Source organism: Passer domesticus, chromosome 6 (genome assembly GCF_036417665.1).
Source record: "Passer domesticus isolate bPasDom1 chromosome 6, bPasDom1.hap1, whole genome shotgun sequence".
Lineage (NCBI taxonomy): Eukaryota > Metazoa > Chordata > Aves > Passeriformes > Passeridae > Passer > Passer domesticus.
The window spans coordinates 5,618,761-5,636,456 of record NC_087479.1 but is presented as its reverse complement, the minus strand read 5'-3'; the positions used below and the strand labels follow the sequence as shown (position 1 = coordinate 5,636,456).

The window sequence follows — 17,696 nt, the reverse complement described above, 5'->3', positions numbered from 1 at the left end:
CAGTCACACTGCGGGAGGGAAGTGTCAGCAGAGCAGGGAGCAGCTTTGCACCAGGCCTGTGAGGAGCTCGCTGTGTGTGCCCACCCACAGAGCTGGGGAAGAACAAGTGTGCTGTGCATCCACACATTGATTCACAGCGTGGCAATTCTCCTTAGCTGGGCAAGTGCTGCCTTCTTATCTTAGGTATTGTGTCTGAGCTCAGACAAACCCACGACCCAGAATATGAAAATATGATGAAGCCAAGGCTGCATCTTCAGCTGGCCTCATGGTACCCCAGGAATGTTACAGTGAGGAAAGCTGGCATTTTTGTACAGCTGCCTCATTTTGTAAAGGAACAGCCTAAACACTGGACCTGCACGTGGTTATGGTACATACAAGGAATTTGGCTGCTGGTACTTTGCATTTATACAAATAAGAAATTTGCAGGAATGATCAAAGTGTGATAATTGCATAGAGGCAGAAGGATTCTGTATGTAGTTATAAAGCACTTTAATACTAATTGAATGGGATGATGTCTGAACAACTTGAGGAAATATATTGTACTTCCTCTCAAGGGTCTTTGCTTAATATCTAGAGTTATCCTCAACCTTTTGTCTGTTGTTGCACAAAAATATTATTTAACTGAATGAATATTTAGTAAACACTACTCAACCCAGCAGTGATATGTATCAGCTGTTTGCAGAATTTGGCCTTTTAGGACTTATGCATGAGGAAAGTTGAAAGGCCTGAACTAAGACAGAATTTCAAGAACAGGAGTTGATAACTCTGTTATATTTAATATATAATTCATTAATTAATGTGCCATTGCATTGTTTCTGAAGTAAGTGGATAATGCCTTATTGACTAGTAAGGTAGGACTGCTGCAGCATCTGAAACTTTACACACTACAGTGAATAATCTTTCTCTTATATTAGGATACTATAAGAGTGGCAGTGCTTAACTTTAAAAGCCTGATTTTTGGCTGAAGGAACTAAAAAACATAAAGAGTACTTTTAGAATGATCTTACTAATCTGTAATATCAATTTAATTTAAAATTAATTAAATGGAAACTTGGTCAAAATGCATATTACATATTTTTATGCATTTCAGTACTCAGTGAAGTCCAACAGATAATGAGAGTCGATCCTTTCTAATGTGCTTTTTTTCTGGTTGTATTTTTATCCCCTTGGCCCAGAATATACCTTTATACTGTTAAAAACTAGTGCAAATTTTAAAACTGAATAGGATTTAATAACAATGGTCATCTTGAATAAGGAGAGATGATTCAGATCTTAAAAAATGTAGAAACTTTTCTACTTACTATGTCACTTAAGACTCTCCTGATGTCTTTGTGGTCCAGATTTGTAGCTGCAACAAATAATGGAAGAAGCAGCAAGTGTGGAGAAGCATCCTTGTGCCAATACTTGCAATAAATCAATGTTACTTCTAAAGTATCATGTGAACTTCATGGTAGAAGTAATCAGTCATTCCAAAATGTGTTGCTATTATTTGCACTAATATGTGTTATCAATGTGTTGACTCTAAAAAGAAACTTGTCTAAGCTTTTTTTTTCTGTTCTTTTTTTTTTTTTACGTAAAACCATTCCATAATAGATATTCCCTGCAATATTTATACCTATGTAGAGATAAATAATTTTAAATTAGCTGTTATATGTTCCTTCCCTAATTTTCACATAAACAAAGTTCTGGCTTTTTCTTAAACTTTGTATGGAATTCCCATTTTTGAATCCTTTCTTTTAGGGTTGTAAGTACATTTTTCCAGTGCTTGATGCCATGAAAATGTGTAGAAGGTTTAAAAGTAAATTAAAGACTGGGGGGAGGGTCAAGGTGTATTGAAACAAGATAATTCCAATAAATTAAACACAGCTAGCAGACCGACTCCATTTGTTGTGTCTTCAGTGTTCATTCAGTCTGTATCTCTAGTTTTATCAAAATATAAATGTATTCATTTAGTGGAGACTGTATGTTAAATGTACTGCAGTTACAGGTTGTGAAACTGTGTAGTATAGGTCAACTATAAATTCCTTATTTTTGTACAGCAGAACTTTAGAACTAGCACAATGTAGCATATTCTAGATGTTCAAAATTGCACAATAAAGGAACTTGGCAAACCAAATCTGAGATCTTGGCTTCTTATTCAGATTTAAGATTCATAGATTATTTCTTTGCTAAATGTAAGATGGTAAAATGAACTTTGGCTGTAGATTTTGAGGAAATGGCAAATTTTTGAGGTGTCTCTGGTGTGCAGTGTCGTGTGTTCAAAATTTAGGTTTTGAAGTGAACAGCTTAAAGTTTTGTGCTGCAGAGTTTTGATTCTGGTTGAGGGCTAGGCAGTGTTTCCACTATACCTTGCAAATAATTTACACAGCCTGACTGCAAAACAGAGCTGATGGTTTTTGTAAACACACACAGCCCTGAAAAACCATTGCATACACAAAAAGTAATTCACAATTGTTTTTTAGGTTTGGTTTTGTTTTGTTTTGTTTTGTTTTGACTAAAAAGGACTGGATACATTTTGGTTTTAAAAACTTTCAATGTGCCTTATCTCACAAATTATAAAATGGAAACTTGGTATGTTCTTCTGGAATTTAGGGCAAAATCTGAATGCTTGAGTATTTTGCAAAAGTGGTACTGATGAATTCCAAACTGTGCAAATGCTTTATTACATGAAGAATAGTGTGCATGTACATCCATGCATGTATAGATGTGCACATATGTACACATTGTTGTATGCATGTTGCAGTATTCACTTGAGGATGAAAAGCACCAGGTCTTAATAATTCACATTTTCTGCAGTTTCTGAGAGGTCATGTTTACAGAGAAATGAATGAGATGCATTTTAAAAAATGTTCTTGTTCTTTAAATTTCATGAAATACCTATTTAAGGAGTGACTCTTCAGGGGTGGTATGATCTTTAGTGTCTTGAATTCAAATAAAACTGTGTGCTTTTGACTTGAGGAGAAAAGTGAAAAAAGCAAACACAAAAAAAAACCTCATAAAAACCACCAAACCAACCAGGCCTAAGAACAAAATTAAAGGATTAATGTCTTGACAAATGTGGCTGTGGCTACAATACAGATGCTCTTCACCCAGAAACTGGAGTGGATCAGCTTTAAGTTTCTGCCCTGAATTGAAATATCTCCTGAGTTGAGAATGAAACTGTCAATTAGATGTGATGTCCCTGGCTTTTAATTAATGTGTAATAGTCCTTAAAATTTGCATGTTGCTGTAATGCAGTGAGGTACAAGTATTGGTTAATACACATACAGCCAAGGGAATTACTTCTGACATGTCTAACCTTTTATTTCCTGAAAATACTATGTTTTCTGTGATGGCAATAGTATTTTATCTTGTGTTGCAGTGATAAAACTGGTGTTAATATCTGCCCCATGCCTTGGGCACATTGTGGGAAGATATTACATCTTCTGTCTAATGTATAGCAGGAAAGCCATTAAAGATTTTTTTTCCCCACTGTTACTAGATAGCTGTGTATTTCTAAAACCAAGTCAGCATGTGAACAGCAGTAAATCTGTGTCAAATGTGTTACAGGTTTTTACTTATGGAAGCAAAATTAACAATTACCATGTTGAGTACGGTCTGTCGCTTTAATTTTTTTTTAATTTATTCATTTTTAATGTTAAGCTGCCTTTTTATAAAACTGAGTGTTTCAATCTTTTGAAGTTAAATTTGGACTGCACTTACAAAAAAAGTACTTCTGATTCCCAGAGATCATAAAGAAGCAGGGTGAAGGAGTGCCAGACTTAGTCCACGTGATGCGTACGTTAGCAACTGAGAGCATCCCAAACCTCCCGCCGGGGGGGGAGTTGGCAAGCAAGTGAGTTCACATCAGTGTCCGTGTGGGGTTTGATTTAAATCACATTTAACTGCAAGGCCACTCTTAAAAAAGTTGGGGGGCAGGGAGGGAGGAAGGGCACAGGACAAAAGGTGATGATCTGTTCTCCAGTTCTTATTACTCAGTTGTTCTGGATGAAAAGGACAAGCCTAAGAATGGAGTTGACTATGAATCATTGCAAAAAATTAAATGTCAAACTGTAGTTTTGGGAAGGAATGAGGGGTTTTTAAGGGTGGCCTGAGTGTCTGTTTTTTGTAATTAACTGGGGTTTCTGGGGGGGATGTTACATTTGAACATGTGAAAATAATGCCCTGACTTTAATTACTTGGGTTGAAGTGTTGCACATTACAACAAGAAGTGATATGCATAAAATGTTTTGCTTGGCAGCTTTCTTTTCTTGTCTGTAGCCATGTTGTAATTGCTTAAAAATTTGCTTTTGTTCCTCTCTGCTTGTGACAAATCTGAAAGCAAGATAGAAATCTATCAAAAAAGAAAAGTGGGAAGTCAAATTTGTAGCTTTATACAGCTGACTTTGTCCTTGAAGGGTTCAGTGGTGATGCTCTGTGGTTTCCCAAATATTCAGTCTTTAAGGAAGCAATGTGCTCAGTTTATTTGCACCCCAAAAGATGTGCTTTTTGATTCAAAAGATTGTTCATGAGCCTGTGCTGTGTTAAAAAGGATTGGGCACATATGATACAGAGTATTTTTGACCTTTCAGAGTCTGATTTTTGTATTATTACACCAAAGCATCAGAACTTTAGACACAAAACTGAATAAATTATAAAATTAAAAATTCAACAAATTATGAAGGGATAAATGGAATAAATTATAAAGAGATAACTGTAAAGATGGCTTCTAGAAAACAGTATTGTTCTTATAGGAGCTGTTTGACTAGGAGAAGAAGAGATGGCAATTTAAAGTATAATAGCATCTATTTAGGATGGGCTGCTGTACTGTTGGAGTATGAGTGAGTCAGTTACTCATGAAATGCAGCATACAAATTGATTTTTCTTCATCTCCTTTGGCTGGAAGTAGCATCATGGCTGTGAAGAAATGCTGAAGTGATGTGACTGCAGGATTCTGTGTCTCAGTGATGCTAGTTTGAATAGGGACATGGAGAAATATTGATTTAATTGGATGTTTATGTAACTTAAAGCACTGTTGCCAATTTGGAAGGAAAATAATGCTTTTCAAGAAACCTGCCTGTATTTAGAATCAGAGATACCTATTTCTTGAAAGATATGGGAAACTTTCCAATCCATCTATGTAATGTACCTTGTGTGTAATTGATTGATTTTATTGCTTTAAATCCAACCTCTTCTTTCATGCCCTATAACCGTTCACTCTGATGTTTATACATGGTAGTTCCTGACTCTTCAGTGTTGCAGGATGATTACAAAGCCTGTCATCTGCTTTTTCCTTCTCTTGCACTCCTTTGTGATTGCTCTGCATGCATTCATCAGCAGTTTAAAGGTTGCCCTTTGTAGTTTGTTTTGCATGGCATCCAAAAGAAAGTTGCATTTAAAGTCCAATATGTAATTTCTATTTTTTACTTCCCTCTTTCCTTCCTGTTCTCCCTTCAAAGTTTTTTCCTTATATACTGGGAAAGGCATAGGCAGCTTCTTCCTTCGATCTCACATTGGCCTGTTTTGTTTTTTGGGGTTTTTTATTACCTGTTTTCAAGGGTTTTTTTGACTCTCAGCTTTTCACCCTATGTTAAAAGAAATAAATAAAAATAATGTTGCTTATTTGCATGTTAATTGCAAATGTATTCATATTTTATCAATCTATTTCTTATCAATTTTCTATCACTATTAGAAAAGTCAAGAATCTCAGAGATGAAGGTTCATTTCAAGCTATCTCTAAATATGCTAAGCAGGGGCCTTTTAAAAAGGAGGTGACTGTCAAAATGCTTGAATAGATTTTTTTGTATTTTTTATCAGACAAAATTTATCTCATTCTGAAGATACAGTACACAAACCTGCAAAATTCTTTTTTTGTTGTTGTTGGGTTTTTTGAGGAAAAAATTGCAGGAAAGTATTGGCCATGTGGTCACTGTGGAAGAGTACTGTTCTAGAACTATTTTTTTCATGTTTGCACATGGAAAGTACATTTTAGGACGTAACACAAACAAAAATGTACTTCAGAATATAACTTTTTTTTTGTCCAGAAAATAACACAACACTGTTCCCCTGTGGAAGTAATACATAGTACATGCCATAGTGCATGAGGCACTACTGCAGTGGTTTTTGGGCACACGAATGACAAGGACATTCAGTGTCCACTGAGGTTTCTGCTGCCCTTTTTGAAAGGGAAGACCTGACTGTCAAGTTGTGCCCTTGTCCTGCTGAACTCCAAGGGATATTCAGCCTTGTTTGTCTTGAGCCTAAAGGTTTTTAAGGATTTTTAAATTTTTTAAAAGGTTTTAAAGTGCTAACTTACAGTAAAAATGTTTCTCTGAATTTGGAATCTTCTAAAGTTTGCATTTAAATTAAAATTGGGAATTTGTCTTGGGGGGGAAAAAAAGAAAAACACAGCCTTAAAATCTTGTGGGTTTTTTGTTTTTTTTGCTCTAGACGGAGTGTGATTGAAGCTGTGTATAACAGACTGAACCCCTACAGGAATGATGATGCTGTAAGTATCTTTTCTCTTACATTCTCCTTCTCCCCACCCCAATTATTTGAGCTGTTTTGCAAAGATATTGTAAATTTCTGTTAAAGACCCTTTCCCCCAAGAAAGGAATAACAGTGTTGTGCTTTTTGGACTGTGTTTTGTAATTGTTTTCTGCTGATCATCATCTCAGCCCTCAGTAGGGTTGATTCATTTGTCCTCTGGAATTTCATTATTTCAGTCCTGCTTGGGTTTCCAAGTGCTGCCAAATGGTGGAAAGAGTCATGGGGGGCTTTTTTTCCCATTCTTTATAGGAGACATTTTCTTCTAAATATCAAGGCTAAAAATGCTATATCTAAAGGTTAAATGGATGTGTTAAGAATATATTAGTTTACCAAATGGACTGTGTAAACACTTTTATTCTTAAGCATAGAACATCTTACAGCAAGCAAACACTTTGGGTTCTTATATGTCAGTGCTGAAAGAGACATAAATCCACTGTCAGGTTGAGGGGAAGAAAAACCAAACAGTGAGCATGAACATGATCCCAGTGGCAGTTTGATCACCAGAAACAACATTCTGTCACTGAAAATAGTGTCTCATAGAGCAGTTAAACTGATCCTTTAAGTATCAGCAGAAATTTCTTCCGTGCTTGGATGTGACAGAAGTGAAATGCAGCCAGACATAAAGATTGTGCGTTGGCCTTACAACTGTGCACTAGTTTTATTTGGCAGCCTTCATTCTATTTTTAGCATTAAAATTCCTAAATAGGGGCTGAAAGAGGATGCTTTACCTTCAAAATACATTCTGTAGTATGTAACTGTTCTACAAACCTATAGTACACAAACTTTGTGATCATGTTGGCAACTGGGATACAGAAATTTGCATATGGAATAGTTGGCAAGCAGCTCCTGCATTTTTACTCATGCTGCTTTTAGTCTTCATTCTTGAAACAACCATTTTGCTCTTTCATATAATTGCTCTCCTTTGCTACTTCTGGTCTTGAAGGAAAAGCTGGAGGTGGTACTTTTGCAAAGGGCAATCTCAGTTTGTGGTTTTTTTAAGTACACCTCCGTGCCAACTGTTCCTCTCTGGTTTGCAATGGATTCTGTGAGCAAGTTTGAATGAAGGGTGCATATCTTCAGTGCTAAGAAATTATCATGTGTGGCATTGCTAGAGACTTAATTAGCTTCTTTCCTCTCCAAGGAGTCACTAAGGCAGTGCTTTTCAACAGAAGTAATATTTCTACCTCCTGCAGCCTCAGTAATGATGGGGAGGTGTAGCTGTGGAAGCACCAGGATGAGCTGTTGTAAAAGCCCATCCTGCCCCTTAATTGCTTATGGAAAAGGAGCAGGTGATGCTGAAACAACCAAAAGTGGTGCACAGGAGCAGTTTGCTCTGCCTCTGTGCTGCTGATCGAGCTGTTACTTCAGCTGCAGAGCTGTGGCCCCACTTGCTCATGGTTAACCTGTGAGCCCACTTGATGAGGTGGAGAAAGCTGAATGCAGAGCAGTGTAAGCAAGGGAAAAGGAAACAGGCTGACACAAAGGCAAATGGATTAAAAAACACTTGGTAAAATTAAATACTGGTTAAACCAGGGATTGGTTAAACATTTGTCTGGCTTGTGGTAGTTATACAAAATCTGCTGTTGCCTGTGGGTCTAAATGGAATGAATTTTTGGGACACTCAGGTATTGGATAGGTTGAAATACCAAGTAGTGTGACCATACAATTATGATTTGGAGCACAGCATGTCTCTACTTTCAATTTTTTTGTTACATACATTTATTTTTTCCCCCTTGCAGTTTTATTACCATCCAAAATTACGATTTTCTTCAGTTGCCTAAACTACACTTCTGTAACCTTAAATTAAAAGTGTTAAAATAGCTCTGAGTTATAACAGGGTGTCACTTGATGTCTGTATCTTCCCATGCAGCAAGGGAGGGCTGAGAAAACAAAAGATGATAATGGTGATAACACATGACATGAGCACATCCTGCTCTTTTCTCACACCTGTGAGCTGAGAGTATCCATTTTGTATTATTTCTAACTACTCAGGAAATAGCTAGAAAGGCTCTGGAAATGCTTTTGAGTAACATGCCTAGGATCTTATTTTCAGGATTGATTAAACACTTGGTCATATTTTGAAATTTCTTGATTCTGATGTTTTGTTAATTAAGAATATGTGGGGTTTAGATACTTTTTAAAAGCTGTTTCTGAAAGGGGAGAAAAAAGAGACTCCTGAAATGATTTAAGTCTTTACCCTTTTCAGTCTGGATTATCCAGAAACTGCCGCAAGGATGGGCACTCCAGACTTTAAAGGGTTCCTTCTTTTTTCTTTAAGGATTCTGCCTCAACTGATGATATGTGGTAAAACTGCTCATCTAGCTGTGGAGTTCACGTTTCATCCTGCAAATGAAAGTGCAGCCCAACCTCAGTGACCCTTCTTAACATCCATCCTCAACCTTAATTAAAGAAGGGAATATGATGTGTTGGTGAGAGTGACTACAGCAGTACAACATCTAGCCCAGGAACTGATCTTTTTTGTAAAACAGACTTCTGTAAACGTGATTTCAAACCATAAATTCATGTTGTAAATCAGACTCCAGCAATTTATGTTGTATGATTTTGTTTTTGTAAAGTGCAATTGTCTTTGTACAAATGCTCATATTTAATTATGAACCGCTTTAAATCACTATAAAGGTTAGAAGAAATGTTTTGGCTTGTGTGATGCAACAATATATATCCCTTTTAAAAATCATGTTGTGGTTTTGGATTGCAAGGAGCAGCAGCCTAGCCAGCTAGGTGCTCAAGAGGTGCACAAAACTGTTAAAGATAACTTTTTGGTTTATATGAAAGCTGAACTCATGGGCAACCTACCAGAAATTGCAGTGTGTGAATTTCGCTTGGCAATGGAAAAGTAACTTAGGAGTAGTGCACATTCTTCAACAAACAGACATAGTTTTCTTGGATGCACTCCTGCTCTCACATTGAGTTGAAGGGATTTGTGATTTTGAGTTCAGTGGGACTTAAATCATGCCCTATTAACAGTATCCTGTTCATACATGTACCAATCTTGGAATTAGAACCTTGGTTCTTTGCACCTCTTTTTTCATTAACCCTTACCTGAAACTACTAATCACTGAGCACGAAGACAACTTTCTACATAAAGTAGGAGTCTGCAGCATTTTTACAATCCTGATTGGCTGGGTCTGCTGCTGTTCCAAGAAAAATACTCTTGAATTCCATTTTATCAATAAAGCTTGATTTAACAAACAAGACATTTACCCATAAATGTGTAATTCCTTCTTTTCCTGCCTTTTAAAATGTCAGTGCCATTGTAAATGATATTTTACTTGTGGAAGAATATTTTTCTTAATTGGTAGCCCATTTTTAAAATGGGAAGGATTTTGATTATTGCCCAAGACATAGCCATATGCTAGAGGATGATGTGGGATTAATCCGTTACCCTATTTTTTACAAATGTGGGGTTTTTCAGGCTTTTTGGTGTTGTTTTTTTTTTTTTCCCCTCCCTACTGAAGATGTGCATTGGTTTGAATTTGCCTACTGTTTGATAAAAATACATTTGTCAAAGCCTGACAATCTTTAACATTTTATGGTGTGTGTTTTTAATTGACCCACTTACTTAGAATGAGAGACTAGTGGTTAAACAGTACTTGTGATTTGAGGTATAGCATGTTGACAATATTTAACTGTTTGTTGTTTAAAATTCTAATTTAAAATTTTATAAGATAATAAACTAATTTGATTTAAGCTTAGCTTTCTCCCATTGAGCATACGAAAATTAAGTTTTCAAGTCAGTCGTGTTTGCAAAACTGCTGTTTTGTGCACCTTGTATTGTCTTTTTGGTTGAGAATATTGTATTTAATATGTAGTTTACTCATTTAGTAGGCAGATTCCTCAAAAGGAAAATCAGTAAAACAAGTAGATTGTAACATTTACTGCAGTTAAACAGAATCAGAACTTGGTGTATAATTACTTTTTGATAGGAAAATGTAGTACAATGCATTTTGCTATATTTGTCTTTCCCTAACTTTGACATATACATATTTGTATATATAGCCTTAAAACTAATGCAGAGTTAGGGAACACTGAACAGTGAAAAAGTAACTTATAGTGTCTTGGAACTAAGTATAGTATATACCAGCAAACTTTTCTTTTATCCCTCTTGTCTATGTGGGGTGCTTAAACGTAACTTCATTGTATTCAGTTTGTAATCTGTTCAAGCATGAATGAAGAAAACATAAGCACTATTTGTATTTATAAATTTATAGCAATTTTTGGTTAAAGAACCAGTTCCTTACCTACCTATGAATAAATGCTTAAAATGTCTAATTTTGTTGTAGAGTGCAAAACTATAATGATGTTAAGTTATAGCTTCACAGGCACCTAATTAACGAGCATATTTAATAATACATGGTGTATTAGTGCAAAAAGCTAAACTTAATTTAGGACTAGGCAGATAAAGTTCTGTCTTTTTTTTCATAGAGACTAAAGTTTAGTTTTGGAAACTGCAAAACCTTGAACTGGACTGTGGAACCTTTGAGTTTTAAACTTTAAAAATCGGAAGCAAAACTGTGGTGTGAAAAGCCATACTTCAAACCATAATCACTTAAACTGTCTCAGTGACAAAGGAGATTTTTGAAGCCTCTTCTGACGAGGTCTCCTGAAGGTTAGAAAGGAAAGAATTCTGCTGTTGCTACAGGCAATGTGAGTAGGTTTGAGGGTAGTGGCAGAAAGCCCGTTTCAGGCCTTTCTCTCTCCCGCCTACGTTCAGCGTTGTGATGAGCTCAGAGCACTGAATTGTGATGTATGCATAAACACTGCCATTTTAGATACAGACTTTGATTACAGAATAAACGAGTTGAGTATATAAAGCATCCTAGAAAAGAGGCAAGCTGTACTTTTTTCACTGCTCTGAAAAGAAAAAAGGCACTTTTGCACCTTTGTGCATCTCCTTCTTGCACCAGAAACTTTTTTTTTTAAATGCTAAAAACATTAGCACCTCAGGGGCAAGGCAGCAATTTTTATTTTGAAATATTGTGTGCTATTTATTTCCCTCTTGGAAAAAGATTCATGTGTGACAAAAATGAAAATTGTGTGATGTTAACAGATGTATTTTTAAATACATGTTCAAATAGGATGGTCCCGATTTGCTTGTTTTTAAAAGGAAATGACATTTGTAAAGCTACTTTGCTTCGTATGCCATGCAACTTTGTTTTCCTTCTACATTTGACAGCTTCACTGGCTACAGTTTCTGTGAGTTTTGTTATAGTCAGATTAAATGTTTGGCTGATCGTTCTGGGAGAATACCTGTAACTGCTTTATAGACAACTGTTCCAAATAATTCTCGCTAATTCAGCATTGAAAATATGTTCAAGACAGAGGCTTCTAAAATGTGCTTTAAACCAATGTTGGGTGAACTCAATGCAGTGACATTAAGTAGGATCCTAGGTTTGCAAGGCTTTGTAAATCCTTTGTATCCATAGAGTCCCCAGTACTTGTGCTGGGGCAGGAACAGAGCCTGAGCCTTTCAGCTGGGCTTGCTCTCAGCTGGCCCAGGAGCAGCAGCACCACAGCCTTGAGGCACAGCCATCACTCAGTTAAAATTTGAGCTGGAGTCAGAATGGGAGAGAGGAATTTCATCAGCCGTGGTTGCAGTGCTCTGAACTGCGGCAGGCGTAGGTTGTGGCAGCTAGGTGCCTGGTGAATACTGAGCAGCAGATGAGTCATGGGAGCACTTACTTGAGAGATCCTGAGTTCCTGCAGGTGCCAAAGCTGATCTTTTCAACATTCATTTGTAGCAAACTGACTTCAATGTCCATTACATTATTTATTGCAAAGCTGGTGCTGTCACTAGATAGGTTCATGTCTGAGCCATTTTGCTCAGTTCAAGAGTTGGAAGCTTGAGATGATTTAACAAAATTAGGGATCAGTTTTCACTTCAGTTGATTCCCTGATAAGAATCCCGCCTTAATTTTATACACTGGGATAGGAGCCACTTCCTATTGCATTCCATTTTTAGTAGTTTATGGTCTGAGGATATGGTTTCATGATCTTAGGCCAAGACTAAACCATTGCTCCTAGTTTGCCCCTACTGCCTTTTTTTTTGTGCCAGTGCTTGTCCTTAAGTGGGTGTGCAGTTAGGAGGAAAAAAAACCTATTTTCTTGAGCTGGGTGAATTGATATCCAGCTGTGGGCTGCTGGTGCTAGGGAAAAATCAAGAGTGGGGAGACAGGACTGAGAGCAAAGGAATGCTTGCCCCACCCCTCCCTCCTGCCACAGTTTGGGAAACCACACCCAGATAAATGATGGCTCTGTAGGGAGCATCAAAGCCTTTGCAGATCTTTCCCCACTTGAGACAAACATTTTACTTTGATAAACATTTCTTTTCTTTAAACTGGAACCATCAAACTTCAGTCTCAATGTCTTGTGTGTGAGTTCTGTGCTGACAACCTTCCTCTGTGTTTGCATTCTCTGGAGGTTTGGAGCTCTGTCCTGTGGGAGAGACAGCATGGCTGCCACAATTAGGTTAATGATATGGTTCTTACAGCTTACCTTAGTTCAATGTACATCAGGATTTCATCATGCCAAGATGTTCACCTCCATCTCTGCCTGCACCTTCTTGAACTGCTTTTGTGCACCAGTGACTTGGTGTGTTTCAGTTCCTTGGGATTTAAACTTGGCCATGTCTGAAAGGGGCTCACCTTTAGGAAAGCCAGTGCCCTTTTCCTCATCCTTTGGCAAATGCAGTATTTGATCCAAACCTGAGACAGCAAAAGTGTAGAGCTACAGGGCTGTACCTGACATTCTTGTGTAGAAAATGAATTGTTGCTTGGTGCCAAGCTTTACCAGCTGTGAAAATAATGTCTCCTAGATGATGAGTGTGGCTCCTTGTTGCTACAAGTACCCGTGTCTGAGGTGATCATACCTGAGCCTTTATACCCAGTTCAGGGTGTAAACTCCCCATCTGGCTAGAGAGGTTTTTTGACTCTCTAAGTGGTGAAAAGAGGCTCCAGACGTGAATTTCCAGGATGCTGTAGCACAAATAAATGAATGTGATTCCTGCTATAAGCTGTAAGAAAGGAGCAGAATTTAAAAGTATCAATCTGTGGCTAAATAATTTTGACTGACCTGTCTGATATACTGATCAGAGACTCCAGTCTTTTGTGAGCTTTTTCTCTGGAGTGCTTGCACAGTCTGCAGCTTTCTGCAGACCCAGGTGTGCACATCTGAAGCACTCTGTGGCCTTATTTTGCTTTATAACATTACTTTATAAATGAGGTAGCAGCCACCTGGGCTGTGGCACATGTTTTACGGGGGTCAGGAAGCTGGAGGAAAACTTGAAGCTTCTCTTTAATGTCATGGACCACTAAATGCATTCAAGTAGAAAAAAAATAGACATGTTAAAAGTTGAGTTTACATTGTCTCCCATTGACAATTTGTTTCTAGAAAAATGACAGGTGTTTTCACCATTTGCTTAATATGTGAAAAAAAATGTCTGGAGCTTTAATCTCCTGATTGTGTCAGAGTTGTTGGCTTGTAGTTACTTGGGCTTTGTGCATATCCCTCATTTTCTCTGTGTTTTTGTTTGGTGTTCCTTTTGAGCAGCAGTAATACAGATCTTTCTTTTCCTCATCTCTTGTACACATTCTTCTAAAGTCTTTGCTTCAATGCTAAGGGGACAGGAGTAATACTGATGTCTTAGGAAAGTCTTTTGGGAGAGGTTTGCTTTAAATGCAGTGACCACAAAACCCCCCAACTTTTGCACCACGGAAGCTGGGGAAGTGGGTTTAACTTAAAAAATGCCTTTCATAGAACCAAAAAAATCTGAAAGTGTCAAAATTTGGGTAGAAGTGGGATGACAGGTCAGATTTCTAGAGTGATTTATGCATAGCCAGATTTTTACACATAATTTGAACTGATTCCTGCCCAAGTACTTTTAAAAATATCACTAGGCACCTGCTTTCTTATTTTTTCTTTTTTTTTCCAAAATGGGATGAATAAAACCAATGGTGCTCACTACTGTGTGACCAGCCATTTATCTGAGGGGTGGGTGCTGTGTCAGGCAGTACCACTTTCCTTCAGGATCATGACTTCAGCACTTCTCAGCTTGCTCAGTAACACCCAGGCAAAGCTGAAATTCCTTTTTGCTTCCTTGAAGCGTTGGCTCTGAAGAGCTTGGTGGGAATGTGGGGTTTATCCAGGTGGACAGGACTCCCCATGTGTGTTGTGAGGAGGCCTCTGAGGCCTCTGAGGCCTCTGAGTTGAAGGAGCTGCCATTGTTATTTATTTTGAGAAGTAGCTTCAGGAATAATGGGGAAACAGACTGGCAGGTCCTCAAACATTCAATACTTTTATTCTGTTGATGCCTGTAGAGCAAGGTCCAGAGTTTCAATTCAGCTGTTACTGAATTCCAGCCAGTCTGAGCAGTGCAAATACTGGGTACCCAGTTTCATTTTCACTGTTGGGATTTCAGGCTGGATCACAACTGTTCACACTGCAGGGGAAAATTAGAGTCAGATAGGCTTGGGAAAGTCAGGCACAAACTTAACTTTACATCCTGCTGACGCTGATGGAGCTTTTGCTCACAACATACAAATTCTGCACGTGTTGTTGCAGCCTTGACTATCCCACTTCTCTTGTTATGAAAAACAAATGTAATCTTTATTCAGTTTAGGTTTTGAAAAGTCTTTCAAAGCCAAAGGGAAGACAGTGGTAGTGTTAAAGCAAAATGTTTGGTTAATCTGAGATAATTTCTTAATTCTTTAGATATCTAAGAATTTTTGCTTTTAAAACCTCAGAAGAGCACAGTTTAAGAGGTTTGATCTTTGATGCAGTGCTTTTAGCTGCAAACAAATGAAATCCAAAATGACATATCCAGGATGGAAAGACAATGAGACCTTGAAAATGTAGGAATAAATGTCCTGAATTTACATAGAATTATATCCATGTCCAGTGATGGACTCCTGAAAGGTTGGAACTAGATGATCTTTAAGGCTCTTCCAACCCAGACCGTTCAATGGACCATTCTGTGAAAGGATCTTTGACAGTGTTTTTATAGGGGAACTTTTTATTCCTGCTGAGTGATGCCAGACTGAGAAGTCTGCTGCAATTTGGAATTTCCAGCCCCTTAAATTGGAAACTGGGCAATTGCACACCAGTGCTGGGATGCTGTTACCCCACGTTCCCCAGGTTAATGCCCTGCAGCCTGTGGAGTTGGGGTTTCCCAGCCTGTTCTCGCTGATGACCTTGGGCACCAAGAGTTAATTGTATTTATTAACCAGATCTAACTCTTCAGTGCCAGGAATCCACTTTTTGGAGCAGGTGCTGAATTATGCAAATGTTCTTGGCAAATGGTGCCAGGTATTTCACTGCTTGGAAAACTCAATTACTCGTGACCAAGAGTTGATAGGAGACAAAAGCTGAGGTTCTCCCAGCCAGGGAGTGCTGCATATCTGAAAAGTGTGACCTTTGACTTCCAGGACCAGCTGTTTGATAAATCTTTATAAGCAGAGATGTTGGGCTCTAGCATCTGTCTTGTTCCTAAGACCACGTACAAACATGCTGAATTAGAGAGTTTTCACCTGTCTTCTCACAGAATTGACTCCACACCCTACCATAAGAGTCTCGTTTGTAGTGACATGCTGTGCCTGTCTTTTTAGAAAATTCATGACCTCTTTATATCTATTTTGTGGAAAGTGTAACTTTTTTCATTGATGACCTGTATAAATGTGTGTTACGAATGGAGAGATTTAAGCTTGAAAAGCATGTTTGCAGATTACACAGCTTCATTATGGAATTTATAAATTTAACAGAGTAATATACAAGAGCATAACTATTTTCCTTAAGTAGAATGTATAACAATATATAATAAATTATTCTCCACGTAGTTCACCCACTATTTACAGTTTTACACAATTCAAACTGTGTGTTTACAGAAAGTTCAATAAATGTATATTTTGTACTATGTACAGATTCCTGGTCCCAAAGAAAATGTGTGAACTTAGTTTCTAACTTAACTTTTGAGATTGTACTCTTTTTTTCTTTTTTTTTCTTTTTTTTTTTCTTTTTTTTGGTTTGGAATCAGTTGAACAAACTGCGTTATGCCTGTCGATGGTGGAGGCTTGCATTGGAGTAAACGGGAATTGGAAATATTTCTAATCTACAAAAGTGATTCCACTAAATAAAACAGGCAATTACATCGTGTGTGTGTATTTGAGTGCTACATCAACCATCCTCACATCTCTTTTATTGTCCCTGATTTACAAACTTTCCAGGCCTCCTTCAGTTTTCTGGCTCAAAGGAGTTAGATTAGAATGAAATACTGAGGGCTTATCGTGATCACTTTTTAGTTACAATTATTAAACTCCCTCCTTTTTGCTGTTTTTTCCCTTTCATGTTGAAATTCCAAGATAAAGCTGCATGTGCTTGGCTCCAGCCCCAGCATTCCCCAGAGGCCACCTGGTCTGGGGCTTTCAAGAGAACTAGGGATGGATTAGGATGCCCAACTTCTGGAATAATACATGACACAAAATATATTTGTATCTTTTGCCCTGATTCAGATTCAGTACTGTAAAATAAAAGCTAGACCTTTGTAATATAATTTCTAAGAATTCAAGGATGCTAAAGGCTAATATAAATATGGTTTTAGCCTTTATGATTTGAAGGAAAAATGAGCCTGGATGTAACCAGCTCACATTTGTCATCTGTGGAAATCTTTTATAGACAGAGCTGGCAGGATTTTGATGTGGATTAAATAAATTAAACCTGGGGAGGGGGCAGGAGGGGATTCTGCTGTCACCTGAGACCTGGAGCAAACTTGTCTGTTAAAGGAACTTAAAGATTCAGCCCCATTCCTTTAAGGATTAAAACTCAGAACCACTGCATTGTCTAGCAAAAGAAAAGAGTATTTTCTGTGGATTTAAAAAAAAATGGAATTGCAATGATAAGATTGACTATTAGCCTTGGTTCACATTAATGGAGCAGACATGGGAGACAAAATATATCCCTATGTTTTCCAGTTCAAAGTGTATAAAAAGATTGGTTTATCCTATCTAACTGAAAATATGCATTTTAATATATTTTTCCTCAAAGCCAAAGAATAATATACCTCTGAATAGCATTGTTGGTTTGTTTAAATGGGTTTTTTCAGTCCTGACATGTTATAATAAATTTGAATGCCGTCCAGGCTGTTTAGATAGAAATATTAG

At 37.5% G+C, this 17,696-nt stretch overlaps 1 protein-coding gene across 2 annotated transcripts in view; it reads left to right on the top strand.

Moving 5' to 3' along the window:
- The window catches only part of PPM1A (protein phosphatase, Mg2+/Mn2+ dependent 1A), a 34,959-nt gene extending 18,272 nt beyond the window's left edge, over positions 1–16,687 (top strand). The window contains exons 4-6 of one of the 2 annotated variants that reach the window (XM_064422967.1): positions 3,727–3,835; positions 6,430–6,487; positions 8,735–16,687. In XM_064422967.1, coding sequence (XP_064279037.1) covers positions 3,727–3,835; positions 6,430–6,487; positions 8,735–8,782 — 215 coding nt within the window. In that variant the 3' untranslated portion in view covers positions 8,783–16,687. The remainder of the gene's footprint in view (positions 1–3,726; positions 3,836–6,429; positions 6,488–8,734) is intronic. The other variant, XM_064422968.1, reaches the window with a different exon arrangement.
- Positions 16,688–17,696: the final 1,009 nt, after the last annotated feature.